The sequence below is a fragment of the Colletotrichum truncatum genome (assembly GCF_014235925.2).
Source record: "Colletotrichum truncatum strain CMES1059 chromosome Unknown Contig_0010, whole genome shotgun sequence".
Lineage (NCBI taxonomy): Eukaryota > Fungi > Ascomycota > Sordariomycetes > Glomerellales > Glomerellaceae > Colletotrichum > Colletotrichum truncatum.
Genome location: NW_027222407.1, coordinates 1601736 through 1618364, shown reverse-complemented (window position 1 = coordinate 1618364; position 16629 = coordinate 1601736). Strand labels below are relative to the sequence as shown.

The window sequence follows — 16629 nt, the reverse complement described above, 5'->3', positions numbered from 1 at the left end:
CAAACCCGCGCAAGACCGTGCTACGGGGCCCGCGGACAGCTTAGAACGGAGTCCCGAGAACGCCGCCTGCTGGGCGGATGAGGAAAAGCTAATCCTCCGAAGACCAGAGATGATGTAATGATTCTATAGCCCAGCCGTTCGTAGCTGTCACCAGCTGGCCAAAAAGCCAAGGCAAGCCACATCAGCAACTTGAATCGTGGCTAGCTTCGATGTTCCAGATCGACATTAGCGAACTTAGTATGGGGATCTTGGCAGAGTCCGAATCTATGTTTCATAGGGCTGAAGTTCTCTTTAAAAACTTCTTAAGCGGACTTTCGGACTCTCAGCAACCGAACGTCCGTTACACTTAGCACCATCAACCAAGAAAAAAAATACTGTTGTTGGCAACAGACATTCAAGATGATTGTTAATCAAAAGATAAGCTCTTTGAGCAATTTGAATAAATACATATCCCACAGTCATCTCAAAGTTAAGATGGTACTCTTCTTCCTTACCGTTTCTAGGCAGTTCGGTTTCAACCGATGATTGTGCCACATTACTACATTGGACTCATTTTATACCACATCGTTATTTTTGTATTCAAAACTTTATCATTTTTCAAGTCTGTTCGTCTTGTGTCATCTGGTCTGAGCGACCTCTCCACTCGAAATGCGGTCTGACAGCGACACGGAGACAGAGAACGGCGCTCTGCCTCTCCCTGCTACAAACGAGAAGCAGCAGCAGCAGCAGCAGCAGCAGCGCCCGAATTCGGGATCGGCAACGACCATCGTAGAGAAAGAATGGGCAAAACACGATAGCAACGCCGAAAGCGAAGAGAGGATGAACGACGAGGTTCAACAGCTTGCTCGGCGACTTACTACGCAATCCCACGGTCCTCCAGGTTCTTTATTTCCCGTACCTGCTGAGGGCCCTTTGAATCCTAGTAGCGCGTCATTCAACGCCAGGAAGTGGGCAAAGGCGTTCTACGATATCCGGACAGATACCTCTGAAGGAAACCCACCCAAGACGACCGGCATCGCTTTCAAGAATCTCAATGTCTACGGTTTTGGCACGTCAACTGATTACCAGAAGAGCGTGGGCAATGTCTTCTTCGAGACGGCATCTCTCGTCAAAAAGCTCATGGGTGCCAAAGAGCAACGTATTGATATTCTTCATGACCTCGAGGGCGTTGTTCATGGCGGCGAGATGCTAGCTGTCCTGGGCCCACCTGGATCTGGATGTTCGACACTGTTGCGAACTGTCGCTGGAGAAACTCACGGGTTTCACATTAGCGACGACGCGACGATCAATTACCAGGGCATCCACCCCAAGCAGATGCGTACGGCGTTCAGAGGTGAGGCAATTTATACTGCCGAAGTCGACGATCACTTCCCCCATATGACAGTCGGTGACACGCTCTACTTTGCGGCACGGGCCAGATGCCCCAAAAACGTCCCTGAAGGTATCACGAAGCGGGAGTATGCCGAGCATCTTCGCGATGTTATGATGGCTATGTTTGGTATTTCGCATACTAAGAACACTCGCGTGGGTAATGACTTCGTCCGTGGTGTCAGTGGCGGTGAGAGGAAGAGAGTCACCATTGCGGAGGCGGCGTTGAGTTATTCTCCCTTGCAGTGTTGGGACAACAGTACCAGAGGTCTTGACAGTGCCAATGCTCTTGAGTTCTGTCGAACCCTGAGAACTCAAGCAGATGTCATGGGCAGCACATCTTGCGTTGCCATCTATCAAGCATCTCAAGATGCGTATGACGTAAGTCTATCCAATCCGTAAAAGGAACTTTCAACCCTAACAAGATCAAGGTGTTTGACAAAGTGATCGTTCTTTACGAGGGGCGACAGATTTTCTTCGGCAAGACCGGTGAAGCCAGGGCTTACTTTGAGGGACTCGGCTTCGTCTGCCCAGAACAGCAAACAACGGCCGATTTCCTTACTTCAATGACCAGCCACCAAGAACGCATCATTCGCCCAGGATGGGAAGGCAAGACACCGCGTAGCCCCGACGAGTTCGCCAAGGCCTGGAAAGCTAGTCAAAACCGTGTGCGTCTGATGGAAGAAGTCGAAGACTACCTCCAACAACACCCCTTTGGTGGCGAGCACTTCCAAAAGTTCCTCGAGTCTCGCCGTATTGATCAGTCCAAGTCGCAGCGCGCCAAGTCCCCATTCACGCTTTCTTACATGGAGCAGATGAAGCTGACCCTCTGGCGTAACTGGGTGTTGCTTAAGGGCGACCCTAGCATGACGTTAACGATGCTCATCACCAACATCTTCGAAGCCCTAATCGTCAGCAGTCTGTTCTATAACCTGCCCGCAAACACATCTAGTTTCTTCCGCCGCGGTATTCTTCTGTTTTTCATCGTCATTATCAATGCTTTCGGAAGCATCCTCGAGATCATGACGCTGTACGCGAAGCGCAAGATTGTGGAGAAGCATTCTCGCTACGCCTTGTACCATCCATCTGCAGAAGCCCTTTCAGCCATGATTGTCGACTTGCCCTATAAGATCGTCAACGCCATCCTGATGAACACAACTCTCTACTTCATGGGCAATCTGCGTAGGGAGCCTGGCCCCTTCTTCTTCTTCCTACTCATCTCTTTCACGATGACATTGACAATGTCGATGATGTTCCGCCTCATTGGCTCCGTTACAAAGTCAATTGCCCAAGCACTTGCTCCGGCGTCCATTATCCTGCTTCTCATCGCGTTATATACTGGTTTCGCTATCCCGCCGCAGTACATGCAAGACTGGATTGGCTGGGTCCGGTGGCTCAACCCGGTTTACTACGGCCTTGAGAGCGTCATGCTCAGCGAGTTCGTTGGTCGCGATTTCGCCTGCTCCAATTTCGTGCCAATGGGGCCTGGCTACGACTCCGTTGCTGCGAACGAGAGGGTTTGCTCTACAGCTGGATCTGTCCCGGGCCAAGACATGGTCAGTGGTACCACTTACCTCGCCACGTCTTATGGCTTTAAAAACGCCCATCGGTGGAGGAACTTTGGCGTCTTGATCGCATACATGATTCTTTTCATGGGGCTTCACTTGATCGCCACTGAGTACATTGCTTCTGAGCGCTCCAAAGGCGAGGTTTTGGTCTTCAGCCGCAAGGAGATGAGCAGGCGTCGCAAGCGGGGCGTTGCCGACGTCGAAACCGGCGCGGTTGGTAGGGCTCAGCAAAGCAGCGGCAGCGAATCTGACAGTGTGGCTGGAATGGAGAAGCAGACATCCGTTTTCCACTGGAAGGATGTATGCTATGACATCAAGATTAAGGGTGAGCCCCGGCGAATTCTGGACCATGTTGATGGTTGGGTCAAGCCTGGCACTCTGACTGCTTTGATGGTACGTTTTCCTTCCACGAGGCACTGCAACCCGTGGAAACATGGTCAACTAACTTGAGATGATAGGGAGTTTCTGGGGCTGGAAAAACTACTCTACTCGACGTTCTAGCTACTCGTGTCACAATGGGCGTCATCACAGGCGATATGCTGGTTAACGGCCAACCTCGCGACGATTCCTTCCAACGGAAAACAGGCTACGTTCAGCAGCAAGATCTTCATCTTCATACCTCAACCGTCCGCGAGGCCCTCACCTTCAGCGCTCTCCTCCGACAACCGGCTACTTACTCTCGTGAGGAAAAGCTCGCCTATGTGGATACTGTGATTGGCCTTCTCGGAATGGAAGAGTACTCGGATGCCGTTATCGGTGTTCCTGGAGAGGGTCTCAATGTTGAGCAGAGGAAAAGACTCACCATCGGCGTCGAGCTCGCGGCTCGTCCTCAGCTCTTGCTGTTCCTCGACGAACCCACTTCAGGACTCGACAGCCAGACCTCGTGGTCTATTTGCGATCTCATGGAGAAATTGACAAAGAACGGACAAGCAATCTTGTGCACCATCCATCAGCCTTCAGCGATGCTCTTCCAGCGGTTCGATCGACTTTTGCTTCTTGCAAAGGGAGGCAGGACCGTATATTTCGGCGAGATTGGAAAGAACTCGCAGGTTCTAGTCGATTATTTTGTTCGTAACGGCGCTCCGGAATGCCCTCCCGGGACCAACCCGGCAGAGTACATGCTTGAAGTCATCGGTGCCGCGCCCGGTGCCCACACCGACATCGACTGGCCTGCCGTCTGGCGGCAGACGCCCGAGTACCAAGGTGTTCAGGACGAACTAACTCGGTTGAGTGCTGGTCGCCCGGCCCAGGGGCATCAGAGTGAGGATACGTCCAGCCATGCGGAATTCGCGGCTGGTTTAAGTACTCAATTCATGGAGGTCACGAAGCGTGTCTTTCAGCAATACTGGCGCAGCCCTGGTTATATCTACTCCAAGGGTGTTTTGACCTTTGGCGCTGTAAGTTCATCAGAAATGTTGTATATGCTGTTTAAACTAACCGGACCAGGCCCTTTTCATCGGCCTTTCTTTCCTAAACGCGGAAAATACCCAGAGAGGCCTGCAGAACCAAATGTTTGGCGTCTTCATTTTCCTCACAATCTTCAGTCAAGTCGTTGAACAAATCATGCCCATCTTTGTTTCCCAGCGTACCATGTACGAAGCCCGCGAAAGACCTTCCAAGACGTACTCATGGAAGGCGTTCATGGTTGCCAACATTCTGGTGGAGATGGCTTGGAATTCGGTAAGGGACATCCCAAAACGATATCAACAGCTAGAAACTATACTGACGAGATATACTAGCTCGCTTCCGTCTTCTGCTTCGTCTGCTGGTACTTCCCCATCGGCCTGTATCGCAACGCCTACCCCACAGACTCCGTTGACTCCCGCGGTATCACCATGTTCCTCATCGTCTGGGCTTTCTTCATTTTCGCCGGCACCTTCGCCCACATGGTGATCGCTGGTCTTCCGAATGAAGAAATCGCAGGTGGAATCGTCAACCTTTTCGCAATCATGATGTTCCTATTCTGCGGGTACGTCCCCCTCTCGACCCAAACTCATGAAAATTTCCAACTGACAAACCTCACAGCATCCTCGCGGGACCGGACACCCTCCCCGGCTTCTGGATCTTCATGTACCGCGTCAACCCTTTCACCTACGTCGTCGAGGGTTTCCTCGGAACATCCCTCGCCAACGCCCCGGTCCACTGCGCCTCGAACGAGTTTGTACGGTTCAGCGCCCCGAGCGGACAGACCTGCGGCGCGTACATGGCGAACTACATCTCCGCCGCTGGAGGCTACCTGTCCGACCCGGATGCGGGCAACGGCACCGAGTGCAGCTACTGTGCCATGTCCGAGACCAACACGTTCCTGAAGAGCATCAACGTCGATTTTGGAAACCGGTGGCGCGATTTCGGGTTGCTGTGGGTGTACTGCATTTTCAACATTGCCGCTGCCGCCTTGATTTACTGGCTGGTGCGGATGCCGAAGAAGACGAGCAAGGCGAAGAAGGAGTAGAGAGTACTAACTATTGAGAATGGTGTTTTCTCATATAATATTGCACGGGTTATGGAGGGAACCTGCCAGTGTAGATTCCATACATATTTGGTGGCATGGTCCTCGTTAATAAAATCATAGACAGAATGCTCAATTTATAGACTGTAGATATTAGTCGTTGTTTCCTTTCTTCGGGCACTCTCTGAAGTTGCTCCGCACCAATTTTTATCTTGTATGCTACGTACAATCACTGCAAATAATGACAATTGGCGTCTTATTTGACTCATCACCGACTAGTCCGGATATTTGAACATCCTTCATCAGTGTCATTGAGCATACCTTTTCTGCCTAACTAACAGGAGTACCGCACTTTGGGGAAAATCCAGCCAAGTGCCACGGTTGGAACAACACGCAGCAACAAAATCAGCATATCGCTATCTGGTCTTTTCTTCCGTCATCGACTTACCGTCAGGTGTTACCTCTCAATGCCCCGTACGGAGAAACAATCTTCAACGCCAAACAGGATCGAGATTAAAGCACGAACACGCTGTCCTGTAGAAACCAAGAAACCACACCACAAGCATGACGTTTCCTGTATTAAACAAAACACCAACTCACGTGTACACTGTCGTCAGTTCGACCTTGAGGCCTGAAGATATCATCAACAAGGCAGCAACGTCCAATCCAACCCCCCCAAACCAAGGAGACAAAAAGCCCCAAGCAATGCCACACCATGCAGCTTATTCTTCTGTCGAATTCTTCGGCCTCGGTGTTCCAACGCCAGCTCCGCCATATAACACGTCATTTAAGATGACAAGAAGGCGCACATCTCACCCTGGCGGCTGCCAGACAAGACAATTTCTTCAGTTCGGCCCGAGGCGATCCCGGCGAGACATTGGCAGTGTCGATCTGATCGAGCTGGTTTCTGAAGAAGTCTCGCAATATGAGTAGACTCATCCAGGGGAGGCGTAAATCATCGATATCAAATTTCACACAGTCGTAAACCGCATGCTGACGTTATACAGCGTAACATGAACCAACGCTCGCCTTCAACCCCCCCATGTTTCACCAGAACGAACAAGTCCCCCTCGGCACCACGCAACAAACGCCACGACTGGAATAATATAGTTTGAATTGCCCAGAATCAGTCATTTGAAGAGGAAAAAAAAAAAAAAAATCTCAGCCCCCAATAACCCATTGAGATGTCGGCAGCTTACACCATTTCAAGTGCCAGGGGACACACCATTGACGGCGGCGGCGGCGTCCAAACAAGGCAAAGCCCTAGACATGCGTGTCAGCAGCCGGTCCTGGCTGCCAGCCACTTCAACGCCCTGTCGTAACTCAACCTAACTAAGTACACGGATACCAGGGATACATATCAAAAGGATTGTGAACTTGGGGTCCGGCAAGGGAGACACAGAATCAGGGCGATGGTATTTGCAAGTCACACTGTCGGCTGTTTAGTCTCGTTCCGTCAGGATGACCTTACAAGCAGAACAATCTAGGATAGACAAAGACGTGACCTCGGCGCTGAGACTCAAAGGCGACTGCGTAGGTATACACACACACACACACATATATATATATATATAAAATGGCGCTCATTTAAAGAAGGAGACTTGGCAAGGAGAATCAGTTCTGATCAGTCTTTTATCGCGTCACCTACAACCTGTCTTTTCACACTTGCCACTACCTTATTTCCCCCTCGAAGAACTGTCCTGGTATCGCCAGCACGACATGTTTCTCACGATTTGTGCTGCCGTGGTGGTGGCTTACTACATCGTCAAACACGCCCTCACGAAATTCCACAGACGAAGGTTGGCCAGAGAACACGGCTGTCTCCCGCCACAAAACCAGTCCATAGGCGGCGACCCCATCATCGGCCTCTCTCTCGTTCTCGAAACCGTCCGTCGCGCGAGGCAGAACGAGTATCTCCGACTCGGCCATGAGCGGTTCCGCAAATTTGGCACGACGTACGTCAACAAGCGCCTGCTTTACGAGACGGTGAGCACAATCGACCCGGAGAACGTCAAAGAGGTTCTCGGCACGAGCTTCCAGGACTTTGAGATGCCGGCTATCCGTGTAAAGGCTCTGGCACCATTTCTAGGCGACGGCATCTTCACGACGGATGGTCCGCAGTGGGCGCACTCGCGGAGCCTCATGCGGCCCATCTTCACGAAGCACAACATCGCGCCGCAGTTGGGGCGCTTCGAGGTACATGTGGAGCGGCTACTCCATCATATACCCAACAACGGAGCGACGGTCGACCTGAGACGGTTGTTTTTCAACCTGACGCTGGATGTTGCGACTGAGTTTGTATTGGGGCGGAGTACAAATACTTTAGACCCGCAAAGCGCGACGGAGGCTGAAGGCCAGTTTGCAAATGACTACATGAGGTGCTGCGAAGAAGCGGCGCGGGTGATACAAATGGGACCGTTTTATAGCTTCTCGTCAAGCAACTCTGTGGCTCAAGAGCGTGATCGAGCGTGGAGTTACGCATACAAATACGTCGACGAAGTGATGGCGATGCGGAGCAAGGAGAAAGACGTGGAAGAGGGCGGTGGCAGCATGGGGTATAATTTCCTTACGGAGTTGGCCAAGGAGACTGATAACCGTGAGACGCTCAGGGACCAGGTCATGAACATACTCATCGCGAGCCGAGACACAACGGCGGCGCTGTTGGGGAATTTGTTCTTCATGCTGGCACGTCATCCTAAGGCGTACGCAAAGTTACGTGAGGAGGTGACGGCGATCGTGGGTAACGATCTGCCTAGCGAAGCACATATCAGGGAGCTAACTTGGCTTCGGTATTGCATCAATGAATGTAAGCTCCCCACTCTTTCCGGCGGCTCATCCGGGAGGGAAAGCTCTCGCCTGTTCACATTCTGACTCGAGATAGCACTGCGGTTGCACCCGCCCATCCCGGCCAACACACGTCAGGCAACACGCGACGTCAGGCTTCCGGTCGGGGGTGGTACGGACGGCAGAGCGCCGTTGCTGGTCAAGGCAGGAACAAATGTCTTGATGAGCGTGTTCAGCATGCACCGGAGAGAAGACGTGTTTGGGGCCGAGCCGGAGGAATTTCGGCCCCAACGGTGGAACGGTTTGCGACCCGGGTGGGCGTATCTGCCGTTCAACGGTGGCGCGAGAAAGTGTCTTGGGCGTAAGCATCGATGACCGTTGTGTCCCGGCAACGTAGCTTGCTAACGAGTGACGGGCAGAACAATTCGCGATAACGGAGGCATCGTATGTCATAGTCCGGCTGGCGCAAACATTCACAGAGATCGAGCCACGGGATAGCCGGCCATTCACCGAGGACTATTCGATTGCATTGTTTTCCAAGCACGGAGTGCAAGTGGGATTGAAGCGCGGAGGATAACGTCCTGAGAGCAAGAAGGTATGCGTTTTGACTGACTGACTGCCTCAGAAGCCATGATTAGTGAGTAGCTCATCTAAAGACAGGTAGGGATAGGAGCTTAAGCACGTATACCACGGATTCGTAGCAAGTCGGAGTTTGTTTTAGTTTGGTCGGGCGTCGGCGCTGTGGCCGGGGGGTTTGTTGAAAGTAGACGTCATCCCAGCCAAACCGAGAGATTTGTATGCATGTCTGAGCACCAAATTCGACTCGTATTGGATAAAGAGAATGTTTGTGTCGGGGTTTAGTCAGTTTGTCTCATGTGGTGGTCGGTGGTTTGTGTACTAGTGGTGATGTAGTACATTTGTGTAGGTACTGGGGGGGGCAAAAGAGAAAAGAAGGAATTGTCGAGCAGGGGATCCATAGGGAATCCTTTTTTTTTTTTTTTTTTTTTTTTTTTGGCTCAGTCGGGGCACAACCGCAGTGGACGGCCACAGCATATACGGGCCGTAGGGAAGGCAGTGCAGGGTCGGGAATGCGCTCAGTCTCACCATGATCAAAACCCCCCTTCGATGGGTGTTTCAGGTCAGGTTCCTTCTGGAATGCGTCGTGCAGCTGGACATGACACTAATCCAGTTGGTCCCCTGAGAATAAGCAACACCGCTTCTTTAGGAGTGCTTTTCTTTGCTGGGTCTATAGCATGGTTGGTCCAGCTGATGTGGTCTGGGCTGGCTGTCTGTATCTGTCAGACACACTTATGTGTGTATGTGTATATGTATATTATAATAAATATATATTTGCTGCAAAGACTTGCACCTTGCATTATTGGAATGCCAAGCACACGCTGCATGTACAATAAAGACAAGATCGATAATGTAGTGCAGTGTAGCTTGATAATGACAGGGAAGGGAGGCAGGGGCGATGCAGACAGGGCAGGGAGCGACTGCCGGAAGTTATTTCGCCTGACTGGAGAGGGAGGCACGGGGCGCCTTAGTGTGCAATAGCGCCGTAGGCCTGCCATACTCAGTAAGTGAGGTCTGCAGCTGCTCTTTCTTAGCTAAGCCATACAAGACAAGACCAGGCAGGAATTGACCTGCAACCCTCAACCCCAAGCGATAAGAACGGTCCCTTTTGGCGCTCAGCGCTCAGGGAGGGGGAAGGAGCTGGAGGTCAGTGTTTGGCTAGCAGCCAATGCCCCACTTTCGTCATCTCGGCCAATTGAATGCTTCAACTACACAATAAGAGGTATCTTCTGTTGCTGTTATTGTCCATTTTGCAAGGCGTCTCCCTGGTCAACCCAAGGGGGATTGCTAGATTGACACAACCATTGCATATGGTTTTGGGGAAATCTACAGATTCTATTCTCTAAACTGCATAAGGTAACATCCGTCAATTCTCAATGGTCCATTCTTTGGCAGGCACAGCTCAAGCTATCCTCCGCCTCCAAACCCAAGTGCTTATCCCCATCCTATTCCATCAGTCCATCCATCCATCCATCCATCCATCCCTCACCATCACCACCACACAACACACCACCCAATCGTTCCGTTGCCATGCCCGTCCTTCCACTGGCAACTACCGCTTGCCGCTAGGGCTGCTGTTGATTGGGCGTCGGATGCCATCGACTTGCTGCACGACCACTGGCACGTCCGGATCTGCAAGCCAAGTGCCTCGAACTGACTGGGCCGCACCGCGTGGTACATGCACCCTGTTTTGGCGCCCTAGCCAACCAGCCCCTCCCCCTACTTCATGTTATGTACTTCGTGGCCACCATTCTATGGTAGCTCACTCGAGTATTCTGTTAATGTCTTTGGCTCAAGCAAGAGAGGCAAGAAGAGGAAAAAAAAACAAGGAGAAGGACCAGGAAAAAAAAAAAAAAAACACAGATCAGGGAAGATCGCACACCTTTCTGAGCTGCAGCCTGCAGGAGTAAGCTCCGTCCTACCGCCCTACCGCTGGCTGCTGTCTCTCTCTCTCCTCTCTCTCATTGCCTTGGCTCGCCTTGTTTTCTAGTACGTCTCCTAACAAGCCATCTTCTCCGAGGTCTCAAATCTACCACTTTGAAGCCCGTTGTCCGCTTCCTGACTAGCCATTCAACGGTCTTGTGGTGGCCCTCGACGAGGCCATCTGTCTGTCTCACGCCCACACTCTCTCCTTCATCTTTTCATCCATCCATTCTGTTTTTCTTACATTCCGTTCCGACTGGCAACGAAAGCTTGGGACTGGCTGGGCTTGGCTGATCAGGGAGGGTCGGCCACTGGGTCTGGTCTGGTCGGTCGGGGTCTTCTCATCATCTCTCATCAAATTTTGACTCACTTTCATCTCTGCACCCCCATTTCGAACGGTCGGCTTCTTTTGTCATCTCCATCTTCTATTTCGGCGTCTTTTGGTTTCACTCGCGATACTCCCACGTCAACTTTTCCCGACAAACACAATCGCCGGCGACCTCCCCCATCTCAAGGATCCCAACCATAGACCACCCAGGCACCACCCCCGACGACAGAACCCCACGAGGGCGATCTCCCCACTACAACCCCGACGCGGTGAGCCTGCCCAGCGACCCCATCCGCCATGCGCCTCAACAGGGCCCCGCGGTGGAGGGCGGCGAGCCGCAACTCCGACAAGGCCACCGTCCTTACCCTGTTGGGCATTGCCGAAGTCCTCAAGATACGCGGCAAATGGTCCATGGCTCTGCGCCTGGGCAACTTCGCCCTCCAACGCTCCCGCGGCCTGGGCACACTGACCGAAGGCCTCGCATTGCTGAGTGTCGGCCACGCATATCGCAATCAGACCCCTGAGGACTGGATCTCGGCCCAGCATCATTTGCGCATGGCCAAGCTCCTTCTCGAGGGTCTGCCGACAACCGAGGATCAGACCTTCTATCTCATGCGCGCCGTCCTGCTTCTTGGTGACACACTTGTCCGCCGCGAGGATATGGGTGACATTGCCGAAGCTGAGGAGCTGGCGCACTTGGCGGATCGTCTACTACGCAAGAGTCGTGAGCGCCCCGGTAAGACGTTTCGCTGGACGCTTTTCACGGGCTCCTGGCGTGACTTCTGTCTGCACTCCATGGTCGAGTTGGGCGAGATATACTATTATACAAGCCGGTGGGCTGAGGGGGAGAAGCTGCTGCGTGAGCTGGTCCCCACTTTGGTGAAGAGGAGGGGCAAACGCCATGTCACAACCATTGAGGCGCAACGAGACCTGGCAAGCATGTTGGTGAACCAAGACAAGTATGAAGAAGCCGAGATGGCGTATCGTGTTGCGCGGGATTGGAATGAGGACGTTCCCGTCTTCGGTCACGAGGAAAAGGCTGCAATCGACTACAACATCGCCATGTGTCTTTCTGAGCGCGGAAGGGACAGGGAGGCCAGGGATGAGATTGCGAGTATGGATTTGGCCGCCGACCTACTACACTACGCCAATGGTGAATGGACACTCAAACTGGCACGGCTGACGAGTTTGCGATTGAAAAGGTATGAAGAGGTAATCGGGCTATGCCGCAGGTTTCAACGGGTCCTCGATGAGCACAGAGCGAGGTTCGGAATATGCAGCCCCGTAACGTTACGGAATATGGAGGACCACGTCACCGCACTTAAGGCTCTTCGCAGATGGGACGAGGCCATCGTCATCCTCCGCGACATGTGCCGGCGCGAAGCGGGCGACGTAGCACGCGTAGTCGAGCAGACGCTTGAGACGCGCCTCAACCTTGCGCATACCCTCCGTCATGCCGGCCACTATGAAGAAGCGGCATATGAGTATCGCAAGTGCCTCGAGATCGAACGAGCAGCAGCCGACGACTACAAAGACGAAGCCCAAATCCGAAATATCCTCAAGTACCTGGCATACCTGTACGAGCTGGCCGGGGACAAGATGAATGCCTTGATCGCTTATGCGCAGCTGCAGAGGGAGTATTGGGGCCGGCCGAGTCAGCACCGTAATTTCATCAAGTACGAGTGGTGTCGTGGAAAGATGTTCATGCTGCAGGGGAGATGGGAGCACGCGCTTAAAATGCTGCTCAGCGCGCTGGCGGTTAAGAGGGGTGTGGAGACGGCGGTCTCTATAATAAGTGGCCTGCCGATAGAGGCCGTCCACGCGATGCATCCAGGGCGGAGGTCCATGGCACCGATACAGCCTGTGTTGGAAATTGCCGACAAACAGCAGGACATCGTGGAAAAGGCTGAGCCCGATGGTCAAGTGGAAGTAAAGGAAGTCGACGTCGACGAAGAGGAGGCGGACCTAGCATGGGACGAAGTCGACTGGTGGGAAGAAGTCATCAAGGACGCGGTCGACTCCGTGAGGCTGGAGCAGCCGTTCCAGGCTTGCGTCCCTCTCGACGAGGCGGACTCCGAGGTGGACGACGACGAAGTGCGCGAGACGGTCGATGCCGTGTTGACGACGAAAAGCGCGTTTCCCACCGTGCCTGCCGGCGACGAGTGGTCGCAGCCGCAGTGGCCGAGGCTGCCGGATACGTACGAGGAGCTGGTCGGCCAGCAGCGGAGGGTGACGGAGGAGAGTAGGCCGTGGGTTCCTTAGAACGATTTAATGATTGCATGGGGCACTTTATGGTTGTTTATGGTTTCTGTTTATTATATAGGGGTGTCCCGATGTGTCAATATGAAGACTTGATACCAATTTACAAAGACGCTTGTTAAACGAGGTGACTACACTGTGTTCCCGCATGCTCTGTCGAAAAAGTAAACGACAAGTTGCACACAACAAGCTCCGAAATTACTTAGAATTTTGCTTTGCTCCAGTCAGAATTACTGAGGTTTTTTTTTTTTTTTTTTTTTTTTTTTTTTTTTTTTTTTTTCACACAGAGTTCGTCAAGTGTAGAAGGGAGGTATCGGTCCCTTCTAGGCCCCACTTGCCGGGTGTGTGGCCGGTTGGCCGGCCGGGCGGACCACAGGGCCCAGTATTCTACTATCTCAACAATCTACAACAAATAGCGTAATGTGACGATAGTGTCAAGGCTCACCGAGCACGCCGAGCGAGGTGTGTTTACGTAAGCAATATTAAACGCACACCGTAGACGGATGAGTATGTGCTTTCTCCCATACATGCCCTATTTCTAAGTTAAGCCACTCTTTTACACATTTTTGCTATGTGCCTAGTTCGTCACAGCACAATAAACGCAGAATGTACTTATTTCATTACTATAGCCTGACAGAACACTTTGCTCCTAGAGTATAATTTTCTTAATGTAGTTGATTATCTTATCCTCTTCCCTTTTCTCAAAAGAGTCAAAGAATGGCTCAACCCTCAAGTTTGCCTCAATCTCATCGTCACAAGGAGCCTTTGACCGAACATAATTTACCGGTACATCCTCGATCGAGTGTGGTATAAACACAGAGGCGTTGGTAGTAATCGGTGTCCCATCCTCGCGGATCCCCATGCCTGCAGGGTCACCATCCACGAACCACAACCCCAGCACGGGGTAGTACGAGCTGCTTTCTGCGTCCTTGAACTCGGGGAGCACAGCAAGCTCTTGTATGATGTACCCTTCTGCACCATATTGCCCTGTTGACGCATCTTGGATCACCTCGCCGTTCTTCTTCAGGACAACGTCGGCGCCCTCACGAGCGAAGATGGGCTTCCGCGCGTAGCTTGCCATCGTGGCAGGCGCCTCGTTCTCGAAGTAAGTGGGGAGAAGCCACTTGCCTCTGGGGTCATCCTTGAACATATCCCAAAGGACGGCGAAGATTGACTTGTTGCTCCACAGAAGCTTGTAGGGGGGCTCGATCCAGATCGTTCCGCCAACGTAGTTTCCGGCTTCATCGCGCATCCCGATATTTTCCATGTCTCTGAAGCACGCTTCTCCAAACTGCTCGTCCATCAAAAACTCCCACGGATATAACTTGAAGATGACGTCAATGTGATTTCCTTGCGTATCGTAGAAGCGACCATCCTGCTTGGATAGTGATATTTCTTCTATGGTAATGGCGTTGGTCATCCAGCCTGCTTTCTGGCACGTCTCCATCAACATCATGGCGTTCAAAGCATCCTCGCCTGTTGAATCCCCCTCCCCGATGGCGAAGTAAACAACAGGCTTGTGCCCGAGTTCACTGCTGATGAGCGTCAAGTTGCGATTCCAGCCATGGATAAGCTTCTCGGTGATGCTGTTGAACTGGTCACCACCACGTCCGGTTTGTTCCAACCAGAGCCATTGAATCGACGCGGCCTCGATGACCGAGGTCGGCGTGTCCGCGTTGAACTCGTAGAACTTTGGTGTTCGCAGTCTCGGGTCTGGATGGTCGAGACCTCCGAAGCAGACGTCGAAACGGCCATAGATACTGCCCCAGGCGGGCTCACGATTCCATGACTTTGTAATCTGTTCAAGACAGTATGCGGGCACCGCCATTTTGTTGGTGATCATGTCTGGATGTTCCACGAGGTAGTCTGCCGCTTCGCAACACATTGCGAATACGTCTCGAGCAGCCTCCTCAAGGAGATGGATCTCCGCGTTGGTAAAGGAGTAATAGCGGTCATCTGGCCAGTAGGGCTCCGATCCACCGGGGGCAACGAGGTCGGCGAAGACTAGGCCCTGGCTTTGCACAAGACGAGTGACATTGTGCCTTTTTTTGATGGGAATACGACGCATTACGGCTGACCGTTTTGCTTGATCTTGAAGGGGCCAGTGGAGTAGGTGTACGTTGTGTAGTTGGGCAGTTGAACTTCTATGGGAGGCTGGAGAACGAGGTTGATAATTGATTCATAATGGCAAACGTACATCTTTACCTGACTAGCCAGAGGGAGCCTTCTAAGTTTGACGACGCGGAAACCCTTCCTAACCCAATCCCGTATTGTTCAAATGCCGGTCGTTTCAGTTTTCGGTCTGCGGCAGTTATTTTCAGAGTTAACTAGATAACTCTTAGGACGACCCAATTGTACGAAGAGGTAGAGTCAATGCAGATCACTTCAGAAGGGTTTCCCCCGCGTCACGATAGTCAGGGGGGTCATATCTGAACGCTAGTCACAAATGACTCTATACGGCAGGGCAGACCCTTCTGACACGTCAATTGTAAGCTTGCCATATCTAATTTCCATCCACCCATTTCCTCTATTGCGGGGCAATATAATGAGAGGGTAATGTGCTTAACGTTGCTATTAGAACGGTATTATACCCCTATTCTCCAAACTATCCATCACTAGCCTTTTCTTGCCAACACAGCGCATCTAGTGCCTAGCTTATGGTTTCTTATTTAATGAAACTCGGTGGAAATTGCAACACCCTCTTGAGTTATAGTTAAGCGAATCTTCAGGAGTTTAGCCTACAGTTTCACAACACACATATCAAGCTCTGGATCGACATAGCAATTTCTTGATATTTTGGCGAGTATTCTTCCGATAATGAGAGCTAATCCAGGTTATTGAGAAGAGTTAACTTTTTAGTCATAAGAGATTACCCTTCAATAGTGCAGTTATTAGCACATGAGAATTCTCAACAAGTTTTCTATTATACCATCCAGGCCCGGTGGGCTACAGGTACATCTCCATGACGGGGAATAGCCACTCAAAGACTAGTCAAGGCTTTTTTCTTTATAAAACAAATTGTCTGATGAGCACTTCTAAGAGATTTACGTCTGAATAGCGTACCGTCATGTATCTCTTTCGTGAGAAGTAAAAGGTGGGTGTGAAATTCGGCACTATGTAACTGTAGTCTACCCGACCCCCAAGAGATACTTTCCTCATTCCTACACAAACCTTATGTTTCATTCTGTTAACCTTCTAATCTATTAAAAATACCGCTTATATTGCTTAATTGAATAGTCTTCTGTTTTTGAGTTAGCACTGAGTTTTAACAGATTTCAGCTTCTGTCAAAATTGAGTTGTTTCGCGTCCGTTTTAGTCAGTCTACATATCTCAAGATTAGCGCTTGTTCCACAGCGTCACAACTGCCGTAGCGG

The 16629-nt window shown here is 51.6% G+C and overlaps 4 protein-coding genes across 4 annotated transcripts; 3 read left to right on the top strand and 1 right to left on the bottom strand.

The window, feature by feature from the left end:
- Positions 1-648: 648 nt before the first annotated feature.
- On the top strand, positions 649-5388 carry CTRU02_213886 (ABC multidrug transporter; the record flags this gene model as incomplete). The annotated part of the gene is made up of 6 exons (XM_036731143.2): positions 649-1766; positions 1799-3329; positions 3395-4333; positions 4377-4616; positions 4676-4905; positions 4962-5388. 6 exons carry the CDS (start codon positions 649-651, stop codon positions 5386-5388), a joined length of 4485 nt encoding a protein of 1494 aa, XP_036577228.2.
- Positions 5389-7104: 1716 nt separating this feature from the next.
- CTRU02_213885 (cytochrome P450) lies at positions 7105-8746 on the top strand (the record flags this gene model as incomplete). The annotated part of the gene is made up of 3 exons (XM_036731142.1): positions 7105-8191; positions 8267-8530; positions 8589-8746. The coding sequence occupies 3 exons, from the start codon at positions 7105-7107 to the stop codon at positions 8744-8746; spliced, it is 1509 nt and encodes a 502-aa protein (XP_036577227.1).
- A 2547-nt stretch (positions 8747-11293) lies between these two features.
- Positions 11294-13258, top strand: CTRU02_213884 (TPR repeat-containing protein; the record flags this gene model as incomplete). The annotated part of the gene is made up of 1 exon (XM_036731141.1): positions 11294-13258. The coding sequence occupies one exon, from the start codon at positions 11294-11296 to the stop codon at positions 13256-13258; it is 1965 nt and encodes a 654-aa protein (XP_036577226.1).
- Positions 13259-13904: 646 nt separating this feature from the next.
- CTRU02_213883 (glutathionylspermidine synthase) lies at positions 13905-15323 on the bottom strand (the record flags this gene model as incomplete). Its single annotated transcript, XM_036731140.1, has 1 exon — positions 13905-15323. The coding sequence occupies one exon, from the start codon at positions 15321-15323 to the stop codon at positions 13905-13907; it is 1419 nt and encodes a 472-aa protein (XP_036577225.1).
- Positions 15324-16629: the final 1306 nt, after the last annotated feature.